General features: G+C 34.0%; 1 protein-coding gene across 6 annotated transcripts in view; it reads right to left on the bottom strand.

Moving 5' to 3' along the window:
- LOC149085621 (SCY1-like protein 2) overlaps positions 1 to 19288 on the bottom strand; it is a 390639-nt gene that overhangs the window by 27242 nt on the left and 344109 nt on the right. For all 6 annotated transcript variants that reach the window (XM_089233764.1, XM_089233763.1, XM_089233765.1 and 3 more), the window contains 2 exons: positions 19161 to 19283; positions 12258 to 12371 (listed from right to left, as the gene is read on the bottom strand). In XM_089233764.1, the coding sequence (XP_089089890.1) occupies positions 12258 to 12371; positions 19161 to 19283 (237 nt within the window). The remainder of the gene's footprint in view (positions 1 to 12257; positions 12372 to 19160; positions 19284 to 19288) is intronic.

The following is a 19288-nucleotide window of genomic DNA, read 5'->3' as shown; positions in this document are numbered from 1 at the left end:
AAATATCTTCATTAAAATAAAATTTGAGAAAAGATAAACACTAAAAATTTAAAAAGAAACGAAGTTGTTTTACAATTATTCTAAATTTTTATTCCTGTATTCCTTCTTCTTTATAATGTGTTTTTCACATTTGAAATGATATATAAAATCACATTATTTTTCTAATAATTTATAAATTATATTCCACCGGGAAATCAACATCATTATTCTCACGAAGCACATTTCTATTTCCCATTCAATTTTCTTGGAATCTCTAGAGGAAAAAGTAATGCACCAAAAAGTCACGGAATTCTGATTAGATGTAAACTTAAGTAACCTTTATACAGACAATTTAAAAATTTCAAAAAAATTGGTGTACGGAGATAGTATTGAGAAAATATTATGGAAATTTTCGATAAATATTTTAAATGAAAAAGTAAAAAGAAAACAAAAAAAGCACGGTGTTTTGAGATTAATGCATGAATTCAAATATATACACAAAATATTTAAGTAGATTTAACATGAATACAAGGGAAATAATGTAAAATATTATATTCTAGACTTGTTTATACTGTTATGCTGTATCAATTCTATAATAATGTTTGTTTTCTCATGCGTTCCTATTAATTTTTTATTTCTATTATTGATCAGCTGCTACAGATTAATTTATAAATAAAATCAAACAAAATTCTTCCTTCAATCTGATAATTTTGATTAAGAAAATTTTGAAGTAGGATTCAATTTTCTTTGAGAATTCCAGAATATATCTATACAGTCGGGCCCTCCCGTATTTGCGGTTTCCTTATTCGCGGGTTTTTTCCTTTATTGAAATTTTTTATTGCAACACTCAGAAATCGTAATTTATGTGTTTTGTTTACAAAATTTGAGTTGTGCATGTTTAGGATGGCTCGCTAATGACATTACTGTCATCACTAGAGCCGTGGCAGCTTCCAAGACAGAAACAGTCACCTCGGGTTGGATTAACCTTTGGCCACAATGTGCACTGAAGACATAACCATTTCTACAGAGCCAATTGAAGACTATAAAAGACATTGTCACGTTAGCGAAACAGGTGGGGGTGGAGAAGGGTTTAATGATATATATATATATATATATAGAAGTCGAACAGCTAATTAACAGCAATTCAGAGGTATTGACCGATGAGGAATTGATGCAGTTGACTGCTTCTGAAACTGAAGCGGTACCAGATGAAGAAGATCAAGATAAAGAAGTAGACAATTTCACCACATGAGTAACATAGCGGATGGGCTTCGCACGTTCAAATCAGCAATAGATTGTTTTCATAACATAGATTCCTCTATCGTTCGCTCTTCACATGTAGAAAAATTGGTATAGAGTCAAATATTGGAAGCCTTGTCATCATATTCCAACATACTTGATGATGTGAAGGAGAAATGGCAAACAGAAATCACAATGTTCTTTCAGAAAACATCGCCAACAATCGCTGCACACTCTTTTACAATCCCTTAACGTTACCCTGCTCTTCTCATGCTAAACGACATATACAAGAGAAAAAACTATGATTTCGGTTATTCGCGGATTTCCCGTATTCGCGGTCACTCCCGGAACGTAACCCCCGCGTATACGGGGGGTGCCGACTGTATTTTCATGGTATGATATTCACTGTTATGAATTTCTTAATTGCTGTTCTTAAAACAGACGAAGAAGTTGCTGGTTAAAAGTCACAGTTTATAGATCTCCCAATTTAGTTATACAGTCGAATCCCGTTATTGTGAGCTCGAAGAGACCAGAGAGGTCACTTCGTTATTTCACAACGAAATTTCGTGCAAAGGAATTTCAAATTTTTTACATTGTTCCTAAGTAAAATTATCTGGGTGATTAGGAAAATTTTCGTTAAAACGAGATTTTCGCTATAATGGTATTCGTTAAAACGGAATTCGACTATTTCATTCAGCTCATCGAAGTTATTTTAGTTTTTAAAATTTAATAATTCCGATTTTTTTTTCTTTTTGTGGCATAGCAGCGATGTGTCAGCGAGAGATGAAAAAAATTTAAAACACACACATTATTTATTATTTATAACTAACGTTATTTATTATTTATAACTAAGGTGACCATACGTCCCATATTTCCCGGGACAGTCCCGGTATTTTCTGTTTTTTTACTATCTAAATTTTTTTGCAAAAATGTTTCGGTTTTTCACGTATTTTCAACAAAAACAACTTGACTTTTTTTCTTTATTTTATTCTTCAAACCAACTAACTATTAAAATTTTCTTCCCAGCTCAGAAATTACACTACGATAATCACGACTACAAATAAGAATATTTATCTCACATATTTGTCATGTTTTTCTTTTTTCAATTCACTGCAATTCGCGACTTTTCTATGATTTCAGTACGAGTTGGCAACTTTGATTACTTTAGGCCATAGGCGGAGATAGACTTGGAAGTCTGGGGGGGGCACGGACATTATTGCTGGGGGGGGGGCAAGATGATGATGATGTCGATTCATTTATACATATATGCATTAGATCTGCCGACTTCACCTTTGATGCTGGGAGGGGGGGGGGCGTATCTCCGCCTATGCTTTAGGCCATCATTTTTGGCAATAATCAGCAATGTCTCGTATTTTCTTCGAATAAATATGGCCAGCTTATTTATAACGACTTGAAGTATATATAAATCATGGTCCCTTCGTCGTTAGTTTTCCAGTACACATATAGATGGCAGCATCATTATTCTCTAATCTCCTGTTTCAGTTCGTTTACCTGTGGTTACGTACAATATTACAAACTGGTTATTTATTATGCATCTCATAAATGCAGATTGTTATTTTAGAAATTCAGGATATAGGAAGGTAATGTTTGGAAGAATACAATGAAAATTAGGTTCGAGTTTTCGGGTATTTTACAAAATTTTGAAAATAACGGAAGGAAAAAAACGTATAAATATTTAAAAGCAAGGCGTTAATAAATTTGGTAAGTTATAAAGTAAAGCTTAGTCCGGTGAGAAAAATAAATATCACATGATCCCAGATTACTATTTTTAAAAATCAGTTTTTTGAGATCATATCAAAAATAGGAGGAAATGAATTTTTCTATTCGTAATAACTACGATAAAAATGTATTACAGCCGAACACCAATTTAACGAATCAGAAGAAACTAATAATTTTATTCGTCAAATCTCTCTCAAGGAAATCGTTAAATTGGGGGGGGGGATTCTTTGTTAAATTGATCAGTAGCATAAAAACACTCGAAACGGTAAATTTCAAACGCTATTTATTTTGGGGTTGCTGCAGGGCCGTCTTAAGAGCATCGTGGGCCCCCGGGCCAGGTGATTTTTCAGAGGCCCTACCTGGCAAATTCTCGAAAAATTCAGCTACTTCTCATTTTTTGAGGCCCCTCTTCTCTTGAGGCCCCCTGTGGGCCCATGCGTTAAGACGGCACTGGGTTGCTGTAACAAATTATTCCTGATAAAACAATGGAAAAAAATATATATTAACTCAGGGGCGGCTTGAGCGAGGGTGCAAGGGGCGGCAGCGTAGACTTTAGTTAAAACCCCAAAATTTAGCACAGTAAAAATTCACATGACATCACTCTGCGACGAGATATGAAGAGGTATACTTGGACAACGGAAATGTTGAGAAAATAGACGGCCTCTGACCGTAATACCATAAACAAGAATGTAAGCTATCGGGGCGGCTCGAGACAAAATCTGTACCCATGCAGGACTTTTGCGACTGCTGCCTATTGCCCCATCCCCAAATAGCCCCTACATCCTGCGTCAGGACCCCTGGGATGAAATCTTTCGAGGAACCCAGGCCGGATTTTCCACACGCGATGCCCCTTCTACAGTTAATTTATAGTGTAAAAAAAAATAAATTATAAGGATTTAGTCTTGGGCTCCCAAGCTGGATCCCTGTTAGCCCTACCGTTGGGGGTGATGCCTCTCCCTCACAACTTATCTAAACAATTCCTAACAAAAAAAAAATCGCTCAAAAAAATTCATCTAGGATTTTGCGCCCCTCCAGAGCAGACAGAAAACATTTTCTTTGATTTTTTTTATATCTTTTTTTTAAATATTTGTTGATATAAGTTAGCTATAAAAGGGCCAGTGAGAAGTCTGACTGAAGGGCCCACTAAAGATCCCAGTGTAGGGGCCCTGCTCTAATATGGGAGGGGGGCATGCCCTCACCCAGAATTTGTTCTAGACTAGTCAAATGAAGGTAATGGAAAAATTCGGCTTTTCACTTGTCCGGTCCCTGGAGTATCAGAAACACCTTTAAAAAAAATTCTTAATAAAATTAACCTCGTTATTTGTCATCGTTACAGGACAAATGATGATGACTCACGAAAATAAGTGTTGTTTCAAGGATTGAGTTATTTGGCATTATGAAGAATGGCAAAATAATTCTGAAACAAAAAAAACCATGGGAAAAAAAAAAGCCACTTCAAAAGTGGGACGTATGGTCACGCACATTTTCCACGGTAAACAATGGTGTGCGGCTTTCATCTGAAAAAAAAAAAAAATCAGGTTTATCTCGAGGTTCCCTTCACTGAAGCCCTGTCGGTCTCCTGTCAGGGTCACCTTCAGGGACGGCATATGAAGTTTCGCACCCGGGCGGCAGGTGAGCTCGAACCGCCCCTGTATTAACTTGAGAATAAAATCAGGAAACAATTGATGGATGCTTGATGGAAGTTTGTTCGGTACGTCTCACATTTTTATCGAATTCTGTCGATATCGTCATTTTTTGGCTAACCGAAAAATTCTTCCTTTTGAGATGACCCACCATTCTTTGCTAGACAGAGCACAAACTACAAACTTGGGGCTTTATTTGTGACTTCATTTCTTCACTGAAATCTAAAAACGAGCAGCACAATGTTTTACAGTATTGGTGTACTGTGCACCAATTAGGCCGCTGAAACCTTCCCACGTACACTCTAAAAATGGCTTTATTGTCTCATTTATTCAAAAATAAACAGATTCCTATTCAACTTTTTTTCGCTAATCTCTAAAGAGGAGCTGAAGGTACACTCCTGGGGAGTCAAATCTTTGGATTGTGGTTTTGAAGGACAAGAAATAAGACAAAAATATTAAGGATAGTTCGAAAAGAAAATCGTTATATCGAGAAATGTGATGAATCAGAGTTCGTTATATCGGGGTCCGACTGTATTTTATGATATTACAGTGAGGTTAGAGTAAATCTAAATGTATCAACAATAATATATTTACTAGCCTTTTTAAATTTAACTAAAGATTAAAAAGCCTGATCTGATCAGAGTTGATTATTCATCATTCAGAGTTAATAATTTCTAACACGAGAAGGGAAAGAGAGAGAGATGGTTATCCACTTTTTTCCATGAAAACAATACTCCGAAATGTTTACAAAGAAAAGTACTAGTGAAAAAAATCATATGGTACTTACATTTAAAATCCAAATGACTCTTGCGTTAGCACTGTCTAATTTATACACATAGCAAAAATTACCTGACGTTTCTTCTAAAGTCAGCCACTTCTGAAGAATTAATTAGTCCAGTAATATCTTTAATTTTATGATTTTTTATCATTATAAAAATCTTTCATCATACTAAAAGCAAGCACGGCCTTTCAGGGATGCAGTATGAAAAATTACAATGTCGGAAACCAGAATGAATAATCTTATTTGTGGATACAGCTTCCATCATCTTATCATAGTTCGAAGAATTTAAGTAGTTTGGGTAATATTATTTGGCACCCATGGAAAATAGCCACGGTTATAAAATATGTGATCAGTACTTTCCTTTCGAAAAGAAAAAACTTGAAGATTGCTGATCAATCAAACGATTCATGGAGTTGAATGTAGTACAAAAAAATTTAATTTGCGATTTTTGATGCTTGTGCGTGTGTGTTTAGCTTGGGAATTTATTTCAGCTTACCTCAATCAACGTTGAACCATAAATGGAAGCGATTTTTGTGCATTACATAATCTGTAAAATGCTTACATATAGAGTAAATAATTGCGCTCTGTTTAATAATTTGTAATCAATTGAATTCATGCCATTCTCTCAATCAAAAAGTGATATTCGGATATTTTTTTAGCCAAAATAGACATCAGGAAAATTTAGACTGTAGTGGTCGGTGCCAATGTAAGGAGGGAAAAGTGGAATTATGATGCCTTAACGTTTCGTTCACAACTGTATACAGCCTCAGTGGAAAAGAACCGGGTCGACGACCGGAGTCGATATGACCATCTCGGCTGTCCAAAGAGTACTGAGGAAGGTTTGAGTCATAATGTTTCCAGATCAGGGCTCTTCAACATAGACTTTTCTCACTTACGCATGAATAACATCGACAACGAAATCTGTTTTGATTTGTTATTGCTCTCAATTTTACGATCAATCGCTTTCTCTTTGTAGTAACAAACTGTAGTTACGGTTTTTGTGTATCTAAAATTACTCTCTTCAGAAATATCAATGAAATCTTAGGGTGTTTTCAAAGCAATCGGTTGGACTCAAGTTCAGCAGCTACCATGTTTCCGACAAATGACTATATAAAAAAATACTGTATTAAACGTCGTAATATAACTACGTATAGGGTTGGTTGGTATGCATTTGTCGTGAAAAGCAGAGAAACTGGTGTACAAAAAGTTAAATGCAATTTTGTAGTATAGAATTTTCAAATGCATCAATTTATTCTGTTCTAAACAGCAGTGTGACCTCACACAAAACACACTTTACTTGCCCTTCAGTACATTCAATAAAGTAAAAAAAAATTCCTTCAGCTTCACTAAAAAAAAATCGACGTTCACAATATGTATCTACGCTTGATAAAGTAAAATCGATCTGCATATTTGGATGATAACACTTTTCTCCAACTCCAGCATTCACACCGTTTTCTTTCCGTTCCCAAGAATAAATTCAGATATTTTTTTTCCTCTTCCATGCTTGAACACTCCTTAGGTTTGAATGTGTCGACAACTTCATTGACGAATTTCCTATACGCTATCAAGAGCAGCTTCTATTTAATTTGCATAATCTAGAAAAGCTGTCAAAACGTGATTTAATAAATAAGCCCGAGCACACACGCAAATGTTACAATAGCCCCACATTTTATATTCCGAAGACTATCTATCCATCTATCTGAAAACTATCTGTAAGCGAATCGTTTCTCCCGAGGTAACATGAATGAAAAGAAATAAAGTATTCAGTTTTGTAAATGGAAATCACAGATGTAACCGATAATTCAAATTTTCTCTTATGAAAATTCGAAAGAAGTGAAAAAAAAGGGATAAACTTGTTCTGAAATTTCTCTTTTTTTCTTCCTTGCCCTTTTCATTTTCAGGAACGATAATATTAGAATCTTATATATTCCATTCTACTGAAAAATGAAAGAATGCGCAGGGAAACTTTTTCTTCTCGATTTTCTTTACGACAAGACGCTGAACTCTTGATAAGATGAATAAGATAAATAATGAATAACGACGGCTCTCGGGATAAGCCTGAAATCGATTTCTGCATCCGACATTTCGTTTGTGCTTTCCCATCAAAAATCACTTTTTCTTTTCTGTCTGAGATGATTCTATCAGTTCTGTTTGAAAACGGGATGAAAACCGAATATGAGGTTTTCACACCCTTAGTATCTTTCACGTGAATACAGTTTTTGCCCTACCATTCACCATTCTCTTTCGCTTTTTCATATATTTTTCTACGTGGAAAAATAAGTCGATGAAGTAAGCCTTTCGACTTCATGAATCATTAATGATTCAACAGATAAAAAAAAGGAGAAACGCTGTACAGGAGCGGAGACATTTCTCCAGAATGAAAACGACAACATTGCTGAAACATTCCAGAAAAATGATGCACGTAGAAATCGCCTAGTTTCATCGATATACACGGGAATGGAGGAGCTTTTCACCTTTTCTATTGACTTCCAGTATGTATGTGTGTGTGTGAGTGGACATCTCATATTCTACAAAGTATATCTATATAAAAGCACGAACTAAAATTCGATTTTCCGCTTTTCTAACTTTTAGTGATGACAGTGATTCAGATATTTTGGGTTCACAAGACTTCCAGTTTTAACATTTAGTGATGCAATTGCATTTTAGAGGCAGGAAAAACGCAATTTAAACTCGAGTAACTCACGGAAATTCGCATTTTAAAGTGTTATGTCGAATTTCTTTCTCGGGTGAATGCATTTTTAAGGTACTTTTTGAAAGACTATTTCGGTTAATGCAGTTTCTCTAAAGCAAATATCAAGAGAACTTTCTACGTAAGCACTATAAATCACATCCAATTAAAACCTTCTTTACATTATTTTTCTGCTTAGAAATAGAATTTAAATTTTTGATGGCAGTCAAGGTTAGAGTTAACTTGGAGTTCGATGTTACGGCACCTGATATCATACACTTTGTAGATATGTTTTCAAGTAGCCTAAAGTAGAGGGAGGATTCAAATTTATGTGTTAGAGGAAGAGCTAAAAAATCTCTTTTTACTGCTTACGAAGACCTTATTACGGCAAGTTAGAAAATTCCGTGCGTCTTTTTTTTGTAATTTATTCATTCAAAGAGAAAAGCTGAACAAAAAAAAAAAGATATCTTCACACACACTTTTCAAGCAGAGGCATGTTGAAGACGTAATTCGTGTGAAACGAGAGAATTTGTCCTCAAACTAAAATCTTGATGGGAATTTCAGAAACCGGAAATTTAAATGTAAATTATGCACCGAGTGTTGGAGATGCAAATTATATCCAAGAGTCATTTGAATATGAGGCTTTTCATTAATTTTATACTTATTTTAGTGAGTGCACTCTTATCAAGATTTTATTTAACTTTCTGACTCGAAGATTCCAAATGACAAAACAAAAATTTAAATGTTCAGACTCAGTGAGGAAACTTTTATATACATACTGTATTACACATTATTTTGTTGTTGATTAAATGAATTGAAGGCAAACGCGTTTTAAAAATTTACAATAATTACAAAGACTATCCATCTATCTGAAAACTATCTGTAAGTGAATCGTTTCTACGCTACTATACGCTAAAAATATAAATTGTGTAAAAATTTACACAACTACTGTAACATTATAGCGAAGAAAAAATGTAAAAAAAAATTAAGTCTGTGGAAAAATTCTGGTATATTTCCTAATTTTTTTATATAGATCCCATCTATGTTGTCCCCGCAGCTATTACTACGTGTTACCCTGTATTCAAAGGAATCAAATAACAAAGTATTTGATTCCATTATCTGTTGCTATTTACCTTCTTCTTCGCGAGTTTTTGTATTTAATTATGTGAATTTTTGCGATTTTTCATTCACTTGAATAGGAATTTTCGATGCATTCAAGAATGAAATGAAGCTGATTTGATTCCCAGAGAAAAATAAAAAAATATAAGTATTTTGTTACTATGTATATATATATGTGCAGTTATCATTTGCGTAAGTCACCTTTCCTTGATTACCAAACAAAAAAAATTACGTTCCAATATTTCATACTTGTATATTGTGTTTTGACTTGAAATTTTGCTGGATCATTGGGGCTGAATGAGGTATGGCTAAATACGTTTGCACTTTATAAAACCATCAAAAGGAAATTCTACTCTATGCCTACAGAAACGACAGACTTCCAAGAAGTATCCTTTGCGTGCTCTAAGGGACAAACTTAAGTTTTTACCTTTTGTGGAAAGCATAATTATTGTTGCTTTATGCCTCAGAGCATCATTTGATTCCCCTGTCTTGATCTTTCTTTCTCTCTCTGTCTCATTGTTACTTTTATACTTTTGTTGAGCTTGATGTAATGAATACACACACGAGATCAGTATCTCTGACGTAATTGCGTCTCTATCGATCACAGCAAGTTCTCCTCATTCAAAAAGATGCTGCTCTAGTAACTCTCATTTAAAGATTCAAGTCCGTTTACCCGAATTCGAATTAGTTTATTTCCACTTGAATTTTTCGCTCAGTTTCGTAATGGTAGTCTCGAAAATTTTCTGAAGTGTTCGAGAAAAATAAGTGTACTTCATATAATCTATCTTCCGCTGGTTCTGAACTTGTGTTTATCTGACGTTAATTCATGTACAAAGAAAGAAAACTCTCTCTCCCATGAACAAATTGTGAATTAAAGAATTTGAATCTTTTCACTCTGAAATATTTGATTTAAACAAGCCTAAGAATTATATATATATATATACAGTAGAACATCGATTATCCGAAGCAATTGGGGACTGGGGGTGTTGGGATAACTGATTTTTCGGATAACCGATCATTCACCGAAAAAAATTGTACCACTGTTTTATGAGCAATATGAACTAAAGAAACAGTGATATTAAACACAAAATTGTATATATTTTGTATCACGTCTTACAGATAACACAGAGAACTGACTAGCCTACTCCATTAAAGTAGGCTTACAGTTTAGGAAAAGAAGTCCAAAATTTTCTTTTGCTTCAGAGCTGACTCGTTTTTTTTTGGCCGCTAAATCTCGCAAACGTTTTAAAGGCAGCATCATATTCTTTTTTCTGGTTCTAACCACTTCATAGCCATCCCAAGGCAGTGAAAGGTTTCCTCACTGGATGGTCCTTTTTTAGCACGATTGTCGTCGCAAGGGTCTTGGTCGTCGACACTGGCATCGTCCGTCAAAATACTTGATAGTCAGGGTCATCGACATCACATTCGAGCCAGTCTTGAATGTTTCCTGGTCGCATTCTTCAAATTCTGAAGATTTTCTGTAACGCTTTCGGTTAACCGATGTTTCAGTTGATCGGTATTCAGATAATCGATGCTCTACTGTAATATATACCGTAATAAGCTCGAAGGAGAAAAGTATAGAGAATTTCTAATAAAATAACCAGTTGTATGTAGATTTGCATGCTTACTGTTTGTATTTATTGAAATTTAGCAGATGCATATAACAATATTTATTCAAGCATTATCAGTCTACAGAGCAGTGTTTTTTGAACAGAATTTACCAAAGGATCCCTTGGTCAAACACCAAAGAAACCAAAAACACCGGCGTTGTGTCATGTCAATTTTTTATTGCCATTTTAACTTCTGTTCTGAAACAGCGGACTACCGTTGGAAAACGATTTTTCTAGATTCGACTCTAGATTCTAGAATAGGAAGTCTTCGAGATTTTTCGAGTCGTGGGAACCATCTATGCCCATCTTCAGAAGAGCACCTATGTGCCGCTCTCTCACGTGGTCAAACTCTAATTATAAAATTAGCTTTATATCAATCCTTGAATGCAACATTATTGTGCTGTGTGCATTAATAAAACGACAGTGAAAAATCAAACATGAGCATCGACTAATTTTTTGTGCTCCATTGAGCACAATGGTTCTAGTTTTCGTGGTCAGTACCCGAGTGGCGTGGTGGTAAGATGCTCGTCTACCACCGTGAAGGTTGCCATCAAGTCCCGAGGGAAGAAATATTTGGTAAGATATTCTCTCTAATGAGCTTGAGGTGGCCACTCTGATAGATGGTGCCTTCATTTCCAACCCAACTCGTAAATGGCAGTAAATTGCGCACACGATGTTGCAGGAGTTGGTGTGTGGTGAAGTGAAAATAATATTATAACCGAGTCACATTATTGATTTTTTTAAGCTAAGGACTAATTACTACTACTTAGGACTAATAACTACTTAATATCCAATTGTATGTTATGACCTCACCCTCGTCCCACGATTTAGTAGTCATTAACGGTTTATACTAATTTTTTGCATAAATGAAATAGTCAAAAATACATCAAAATAACTGAAACAAACTCTGTATTTTTACACCAAAAAGAATTTAGATCTGAAATACTGGGAACGGAAAATGTTAAAAAAAGATATTTATACATAATATATATTTATCACAAAAATTTTTGGTTGAATTTTCACATGTAGTACATAGTATTTTTATGACTAGTTTATATACGAATATTGTTGGACAGATGTTTCGATAATTGATTTGAAAATGTTTTTTTTTTCGAAATTCAAATTTGAAATTCAACGTTTTTTACACGGATTTTGTGTATTTTTCTATTATTCATGGAAAAAGAATTGACAATCATGTCGTGTTCGCACCGTCTTCCGTATCGTAAGGGTGGTTTTACTATGTACATACATCGATACATATTTTAAAAGTTCTAACAAAAAATTGCACAAAGTAAGCATGCACTCACAGTTTTATGAAAATATTTTAGATTTCTGTTTCAAAAGTAAAATATGAGTGATTTCTGAGGAAAGCGAGAAGAATAGCAGCAAGATATTTCAAAAGGAAAAAACAGAGGGGGAATACATTTACATGCTTTTTGAGCATTTCAATTTCTTACCTTCACTCCAGAGTTATTGTCAAAGACTTGCTTTGTTCGAGGCAGAACCATTTTTCTTACTGCTTGATCTTCCAGAATGTCGGAAATCTGTGTCACTGCCTGTAGCGCTGCACACTGCAACAAGAATATATATTTAAGAAAGGAATCATCGTAATTTAAATTTAATTTAAATTATATTTTTGAGACCTTGATGATTAGTTCTGCATAGTCTCTCCCTTTTCAGTACTATTTCTGATCACTAGGGCTCGGATTTCTCTGACTTTTCATATTTTCTTATGACTTTTCATATTTTCTTATGATTTTGCATATTTCGCTATTTTTGTGTGATAGAATATTTTTTATGATTTTCAGTAATTTTGAGGCATTTTTCATTATTTTCAGTAATTTTTAGGCGTTTTCCATGTTTCAGAATTTCAGACATATTTTCATATTTTAGAGCATTATTTCGCATATTTCAATAAAACAATGAAGAAGAATCCTTTTCCCAAACTCACTCTTCACTAGCTTCATTTCCCACAATCGGCAATTTTTCGACGATATTAGCAATAATTGGCAATTTTACTTACCTTTGGCGTTATTTTTTACATCAATGATCGGCGATTTCCCGTAATTTTCTAGAGGAAATATGATGAGCCTATTTATAAAGGCATATTTTAAGTTTTTACGGCATATTATAAGTTATTTTAGGGTACAAATGCATTTTTTATAGAGCATATTCTGTCGATTTATAGGTCATAAAAATCCTAGCCCTACTGATTACTGTATCAGAAGACTGGGATCTTGCCATCAAAACTATTTCTTGGAAACATTCGGGCAATGATAGTCTCTTTAATACATTAAATTATGAAATTAACTTTTATCCCTGCGTATAATCTGAGGATTATAAGTTAAAGAAAACATTTATAGATAGTGTATTTTGATGAGTAGAAAAATCATCTTTTTCCCCTGAAAAAGAAATGACAAACAATCCCTTTCTTATTCCATGAGATTTCATCATCGATGATAGAAAATTTCACGGGCAGGTTATACGCCACTGCGAACTGTGCGATGATGTGTTTTCTCGAAGTAGCGAAATTTGTATCAGCGAATTGTATGCCGCCGCGAGTTATACGCATTAAATTACGGTAATACACTCCGTCCTGGTGAAAAAAATTCAATCCGGCTGCTGATTTCTGGTACAGGGAGTACAGTTTTATTGAGGAAGCTGACGTATTCGTTAGTAAAAATATTACTAACAGATGGCGCTGAATTACGGTATCGGACTACCTTTCTTAGCACTTTTCGACAAAATGGTAATGGAGTAATTTTAATAAAATTTTTTTGATAGAAAATGCGTCAAAATGGGGAAAAAATAATAAATTTTGAACCACCTAATGTCATTTTCTACGAAAAAGTATGTAAAACATTTATATGTAAAATTTTGAGCAAATATTCGAAATACGATTGCGAAAAATTCCATGAATTGCATATTTTTTGTTATTTTCACAATGCATTCAACTAGTAATGATGCAGATTATGAATCAAAATCTGAAGAATTGTACGGTATGCTCATATGTTATACCCAAATCGGCTGATGGGGGTTTCACACAAAGCTTCACACCTGAGCCAAAACCGACTATTAAAACAATTTGTTTTATTCATTTGTGTTTATTGTATGACAAAATGACCCTTAAACATTTTTTTAGGTGGATATCTTTACTAAAAGCATTTGAGTGAGGTATTGATATGTGTACCTCAGGTCTTTAATTGAAAAAAAAAGAATCATTAAAAATGAGATACATTCAGTATGTGAACCTCTGGAGCGAAGACGTTACGTGTGAATTTTTTTGAAACTTCACATAACATAACGTGTATAAAACACTGTAATTAGACAAATACATGTGATAGAATTTAGATTTTGATTCATAACCTCAACAATATATGGAAAAATATCATTCTAAAATTTTGTAATGATATAATCAATAGAGTTTTAGAAATAATATTTCAAACTCAAGTAAAGTGTCAAAAATAGAGAGTTTAAAGTTTTTATTTACATATTACTTGATATAAAAACGCAACACTAAAGTGGGCGTAATTTTGTTTTCAAGAGTCATATAAACAATACAGCGTCTGTGTTAGAATCAATATAAATGGGGCTTTTATAAAAAAAATCAAATAAAAAAATCAATATTTTCTTCGAAAATGACATTTTAAACGTATTCGGATACCTTGAATGAAAATCATATCACGATTTCCTCGAACTTTCCATCGGCACACGCATTCACATGTCACGATCATCTAAGTCTTATGGGCATAATCGTGATGATCATACCCATAAGTCTACGAACAACCCGACAGTTTTTTAAATCAATTTTGCATCCTGTTCCACAAATCAGTTGCCAGAACTACTTTCTTGAGCGTTTTCCTGATATTGATTTTTAAAAACTGATGAAATTATATATTGAGTTATCTATCCTATAAATATATGTATGCATTAATACTCATTCGCTCAAAAAATTCATAGATGTAAACTGTACAAATAATTATTACCGATTGCGAGAGTACTCAAATCCAACTCTGCTTGTCGCGCATGTATCTCTTAGCATCAGGTACTATATAAATAAATTTTTTCTGTAAGACATTATAAATGAATTTTTATAGCGTAAAAAATGGCGTTAGGTTTTTGCTTTTAGAAATTTAACGTCTCGTGTAATGTCTGAACTGCACGAACGATGAAATTCGAGAAGTTTATTTCCAGAAAATAAAAATATATTCTTTCGTATTTCATCTGTTACATCGTCCGAAAGATAGTAAAAAGTTTATATAGATATGTATACGTATGTACATTCATAGCATTTTATGCGAACAAATCTAGCCTGTGATTCAATTTTCGTTCAATACATAAAATATGACATTCCATTTCCGAATATAGGTCTATATAAAATGCAAAAAGTGAAAACAGTCTCACACTGGAGAATTTTTTTCGTTTATGTTGAAAAAAATTATATTCCTCAGAAGTTTTATTTTATTATTGCTTTTAAAATGATCACGGAGGATAAAGAAGGCGCTCCATATCCGAAAATAACTTGTTGATGGAGAGCGCTGAATACCGTTATGTGAGTCACCGGTATACCAAATACAGGAATACACCTGATCAGAAGCAGTCAACGCCAGCGCCCCAAGCTGTGGAATTCGGAAGCTAGCGATTGAAGCTAGCTGTTTTTTGTTAAACTTTGTTTTTAAGATACAAAAAACACAAAATTCACTATGTTAGTAACTTAAGTATGCCAAATAACGATTGATGGCATCAGTAAAAGAAAGGAAAATAGATAATTGTTACATATTTTTAGATGACTCGCGGCAAAAGTCAAAACTTGTGGCTATAGACATGGCCGCAAGTTTTGACGTGAATACGTTTTTTGTGCCTTGAATCGCGTGGTAGCTACTGACATAATGAAATTATGTTATTATCATCGGCTTTACCTCTGGAATACCTAACAAACGATATCCATGTCGTCTATTTTCGTTGCGTACTTTTCGAGATATAGCGTAAAACAATATAGTACGAATCAGGGAAGCAGACCTGGTGCTTAGACTGGGGATATATTGAAACCGTGGTGATATTACTGAATGCAACTTTGCAATGTGCATCTTTCGATACCATTGCTTTTGACTTGCGTTGGGTACTTTCAGAGATATGAGCGTTTAAAATATTTCGTCACGCAACTTTTTGCAAATGCTCCTAGTATCGTCAGATGATTTAAAAGATGTATTCACGTCAAAAATACTGTTCTGATAATGTGAAATAACCTCACCATTGCCACACAACGCACTGTCTCATGTGATATGCCGGTTATTATCTAAAGCAATGGTTCCCGAACTGTCGTGCTTCAAGTACCCTTTGGAAATGTGTATGATACCTGTGAGTGTGTGCGTGATCTCTAGAAAAGAGTGCGTATTTCGATAAATGTTTAGAATTTGTGCGCGATCCTTGAAATGCGCTGAAAACTTGTGTACGCCTAGATATGCATAAGAGGTTTCCACAGAGCTGAAAATGCGAGGGAAATGTGTTTACTCCTAGAAATGTATAAGAATCTTTCGTACCTTCCTGCATATTATGCTATGACAAAAATGCTTTAATTTTTTTTTCATTACTTTAACTGGTTTTTTTTTTTAAATTGCTGATAATTTTTCGCATGCCCCTACATGACCCATCGGCAGTTTGGAAACCTTTGATATAAATTATGGCATAACAACCTGCATGAATATGCGTGGAGTTTCTTGAAATACTAGGCTGACTATTGCGCAATTTTTGAGCAAAGAGTAAAGTCAGTAACATTGCTGTAGCCAATTGCTGTTTTCAATCCTGGAAATTATCTTTCATGCATTAGAAAACGTTAGAAAAAGTATCCATAAAACGTGCCCATATGCCATTCAATTTACTGGAGGCGTTTATGTGTCCTACTTTTCACCACATACTAATTCCGGCCATATCGTTATACCAAAATTTGCTATAATAACGAGTTTGGTTGGAAATGAAGATGCCATCTATCGGCGGTCGCCTCAAGCTCGTTAGGGAAAATATATTGTTCTATATGCTTCCCCTGGTTCGAACTTGGGACCTGATAGGGACCTGTACGGTGGTAGACGAGCATCTTACCATCACGCTATTCGAGCGGGTGGGTGTGCACTGAGATATAAAATCGTATTTTCTATACGGCTCTCCTGTGTCTTCCATCTTTCAATTAGAAAGTTGTTACAATGTGTCTTCTGAGCCAAAAAAAAAATATTCCATATTTCTTAGTGCGATACCCGCTGAAATATTGCTCATTGAAAGTTAATGCGGAATTTTCAAAATTTTCAATAAATTGAAGCTCAAAAAAAGTTTGTTTTTTTCTAGAGTTTCTCCCTTAATATATGTTGTTCCCTGCTTGATTTTAGCGATTTTAAACTCAAATATCTCAGCTAATATTGCACTTGAAAACATGGAACAAATTTCTTTTCAAAAACAAACTAACAAATTTCCAACAAATTTCTTTTGTTGGACTCGGTAAAGGCAGGGTAACAACTTTCTAATTAGAAGTTAGAGAACGAGTAAGACTGTATAAAAAACTGAATTTTGCATCAGTACATATACAGCCCCCAGTAAAAGAAATGACACATCTATAAAATGGGCACGTTGTTTAAATGCTATCTCTAACTGTAAGTATGTATCCATCTCCAATGGTTCAAAAGATAAAAGGTGTACAAGGATATTACTTTACACCCCTTTATAGTCAAATATTTCCAAAGATAATAGCCCTCAGTTGAGGATATTCATGTCGAATATGCCCCAAGAATAATTAAAACAAAAACAATTTTAGACTTATTATTTCATACTTTTCTCAAAGGGTTGAATGTTCACGTAAATGTTTGCCTAGGAAAACTCGAAGTTATTCCTTAATATGCGCGGATGGAATCGTCTTCCTCCCAGCTGGGAACTCTTTAGCATTCGACGAAGGATCATTTGCTCATTCGCTTGATTTCCCTTTTGCCAAAAGCGCTAGAGAATTCAACGTGTGTGAAAAATTTTCTTTGAACTTTGCATGCGGCATTTCATTAGATTTCTGCTGTCGCACGAAGAAAGCGCCAATATCTTGAGATTTTCGGTCGAAAAGGAAATGATATTCAAACAACATGCTAACAAATACGGTTGATTTAATTTGTAAGATCAGAAAATCTCTAAAATTCCCATCTTCTCGTGACACAATTGCAACCCAATGTTATATATATTTTTTTTCAAAACCATCACGCGGTGCATTGATATAATTTGTTCGGATAGGACTGAATTCATTTCAAGTTTTCTGTAAAATAGCTTCAGCACCTAGTATTTGCATATGTTTATCTTGTATCGGAAGAATAAATTCTTCGATTTTACTGTAACAAGCGAATTGTAACAATATTACGGTATTTTTAAAGCATCGTTTAAATTTGTATTTTTATCATTCACAGTACGTATTACGTGCGCTGAGCTTGACTTACCCTTGGATGACAAAAAATATAAGTACTGGCATTATATTTTCCGTTAAATCCAATTAGTTTTTCTTTCGTCTACGACCCCAGTCTATTGACTTTGAGCAATTCACAACCGTTTTACTCCAGAGATGCATTGGAATTTGTTGCATAACAATACTATTGTCTTACTGCTGTGCGTTCTGGTATGCAGTTGGAATTCAATTTTTTGAATTTGCTGCTTTACTCTGTGTTCAGCCTAAAAATGTGGAATAAATATCGTATGGGACAATGGTAGAAATTCTGAAAGACATTGTTGAAGTTTTTGTTGTTAGAGAGATATAAACCAACGATTTTGGACATTCATCGGTTTCTGGAAACGTTTTTAAGTAGCCCATCGTTCAAGACGTGTCCTGGCTTGTACACAATACAATACATGCCAAATTTAATTGTGATCAATCAAAAGGTTCCCGATATATTTTAGCGTTGCATAAAAATGTGACATATTTGAGATAATTGTCGTATAAAAATTGTTTTATTCTTACATAGAGTAAATATGCATTCACAGTGCATCCACATTCATGGTATAGTGTATTAATATATGCATTTATTTTTAAATATAAATATCAATTTCTAATAATTTCAATATTCTCATTAATAATAATATTATTAATCCTAATAATATTCCCTAATAGTTTAACACTAATTTCTAAATATTAATAATATTCTCTAATAGTTTAACACTAATTTCTAAATATTAATGATATTCTCTAATAGTTTAATATTAATTTCTAAATAACAATAAAGATCGATACCTTGTTTTGAGATATGCAAAATTAAAATAGAAGAAAAGGTGAAGGTAAAATTCTGTTCATAAGAACAAATTCGTATGATTTGTGTGAATAATGCATATTTTGAAAAAAGTAGGTTCACCTGAATTTGTGGTGTGGTAGATTCAAAAGCACTATAGAGCATTGGCAACACGTCTGCTTTTATGTCACTTTTTGGAGTTTTCTCCATGATGATATCAAGATTCTCCAGCAGCGTCACTGTAGCCTAAA

The sequence above is a fragment of the Pholcus phalangioides genome, unplaced genomic scaffold (genome assembly GCF_987345545.1).
Source record: "Pholcus phalangioides strain wild (caught in Gottingen) unplaced genomic scaffold, Ppha-v1.0 ptg000007l_1, whole genome shotgun sequence".
NCBI classification, from domain to species: domain Eukaryota; kingdom Metazoa; phylum Arthropoda; class Arachnida; order Araneae; family Pholcidae; genus Pholcus; species Pholcus phalangioides.
This window is presented reverse-complemented; position numbering and strand designations above follow the sequence as displayed.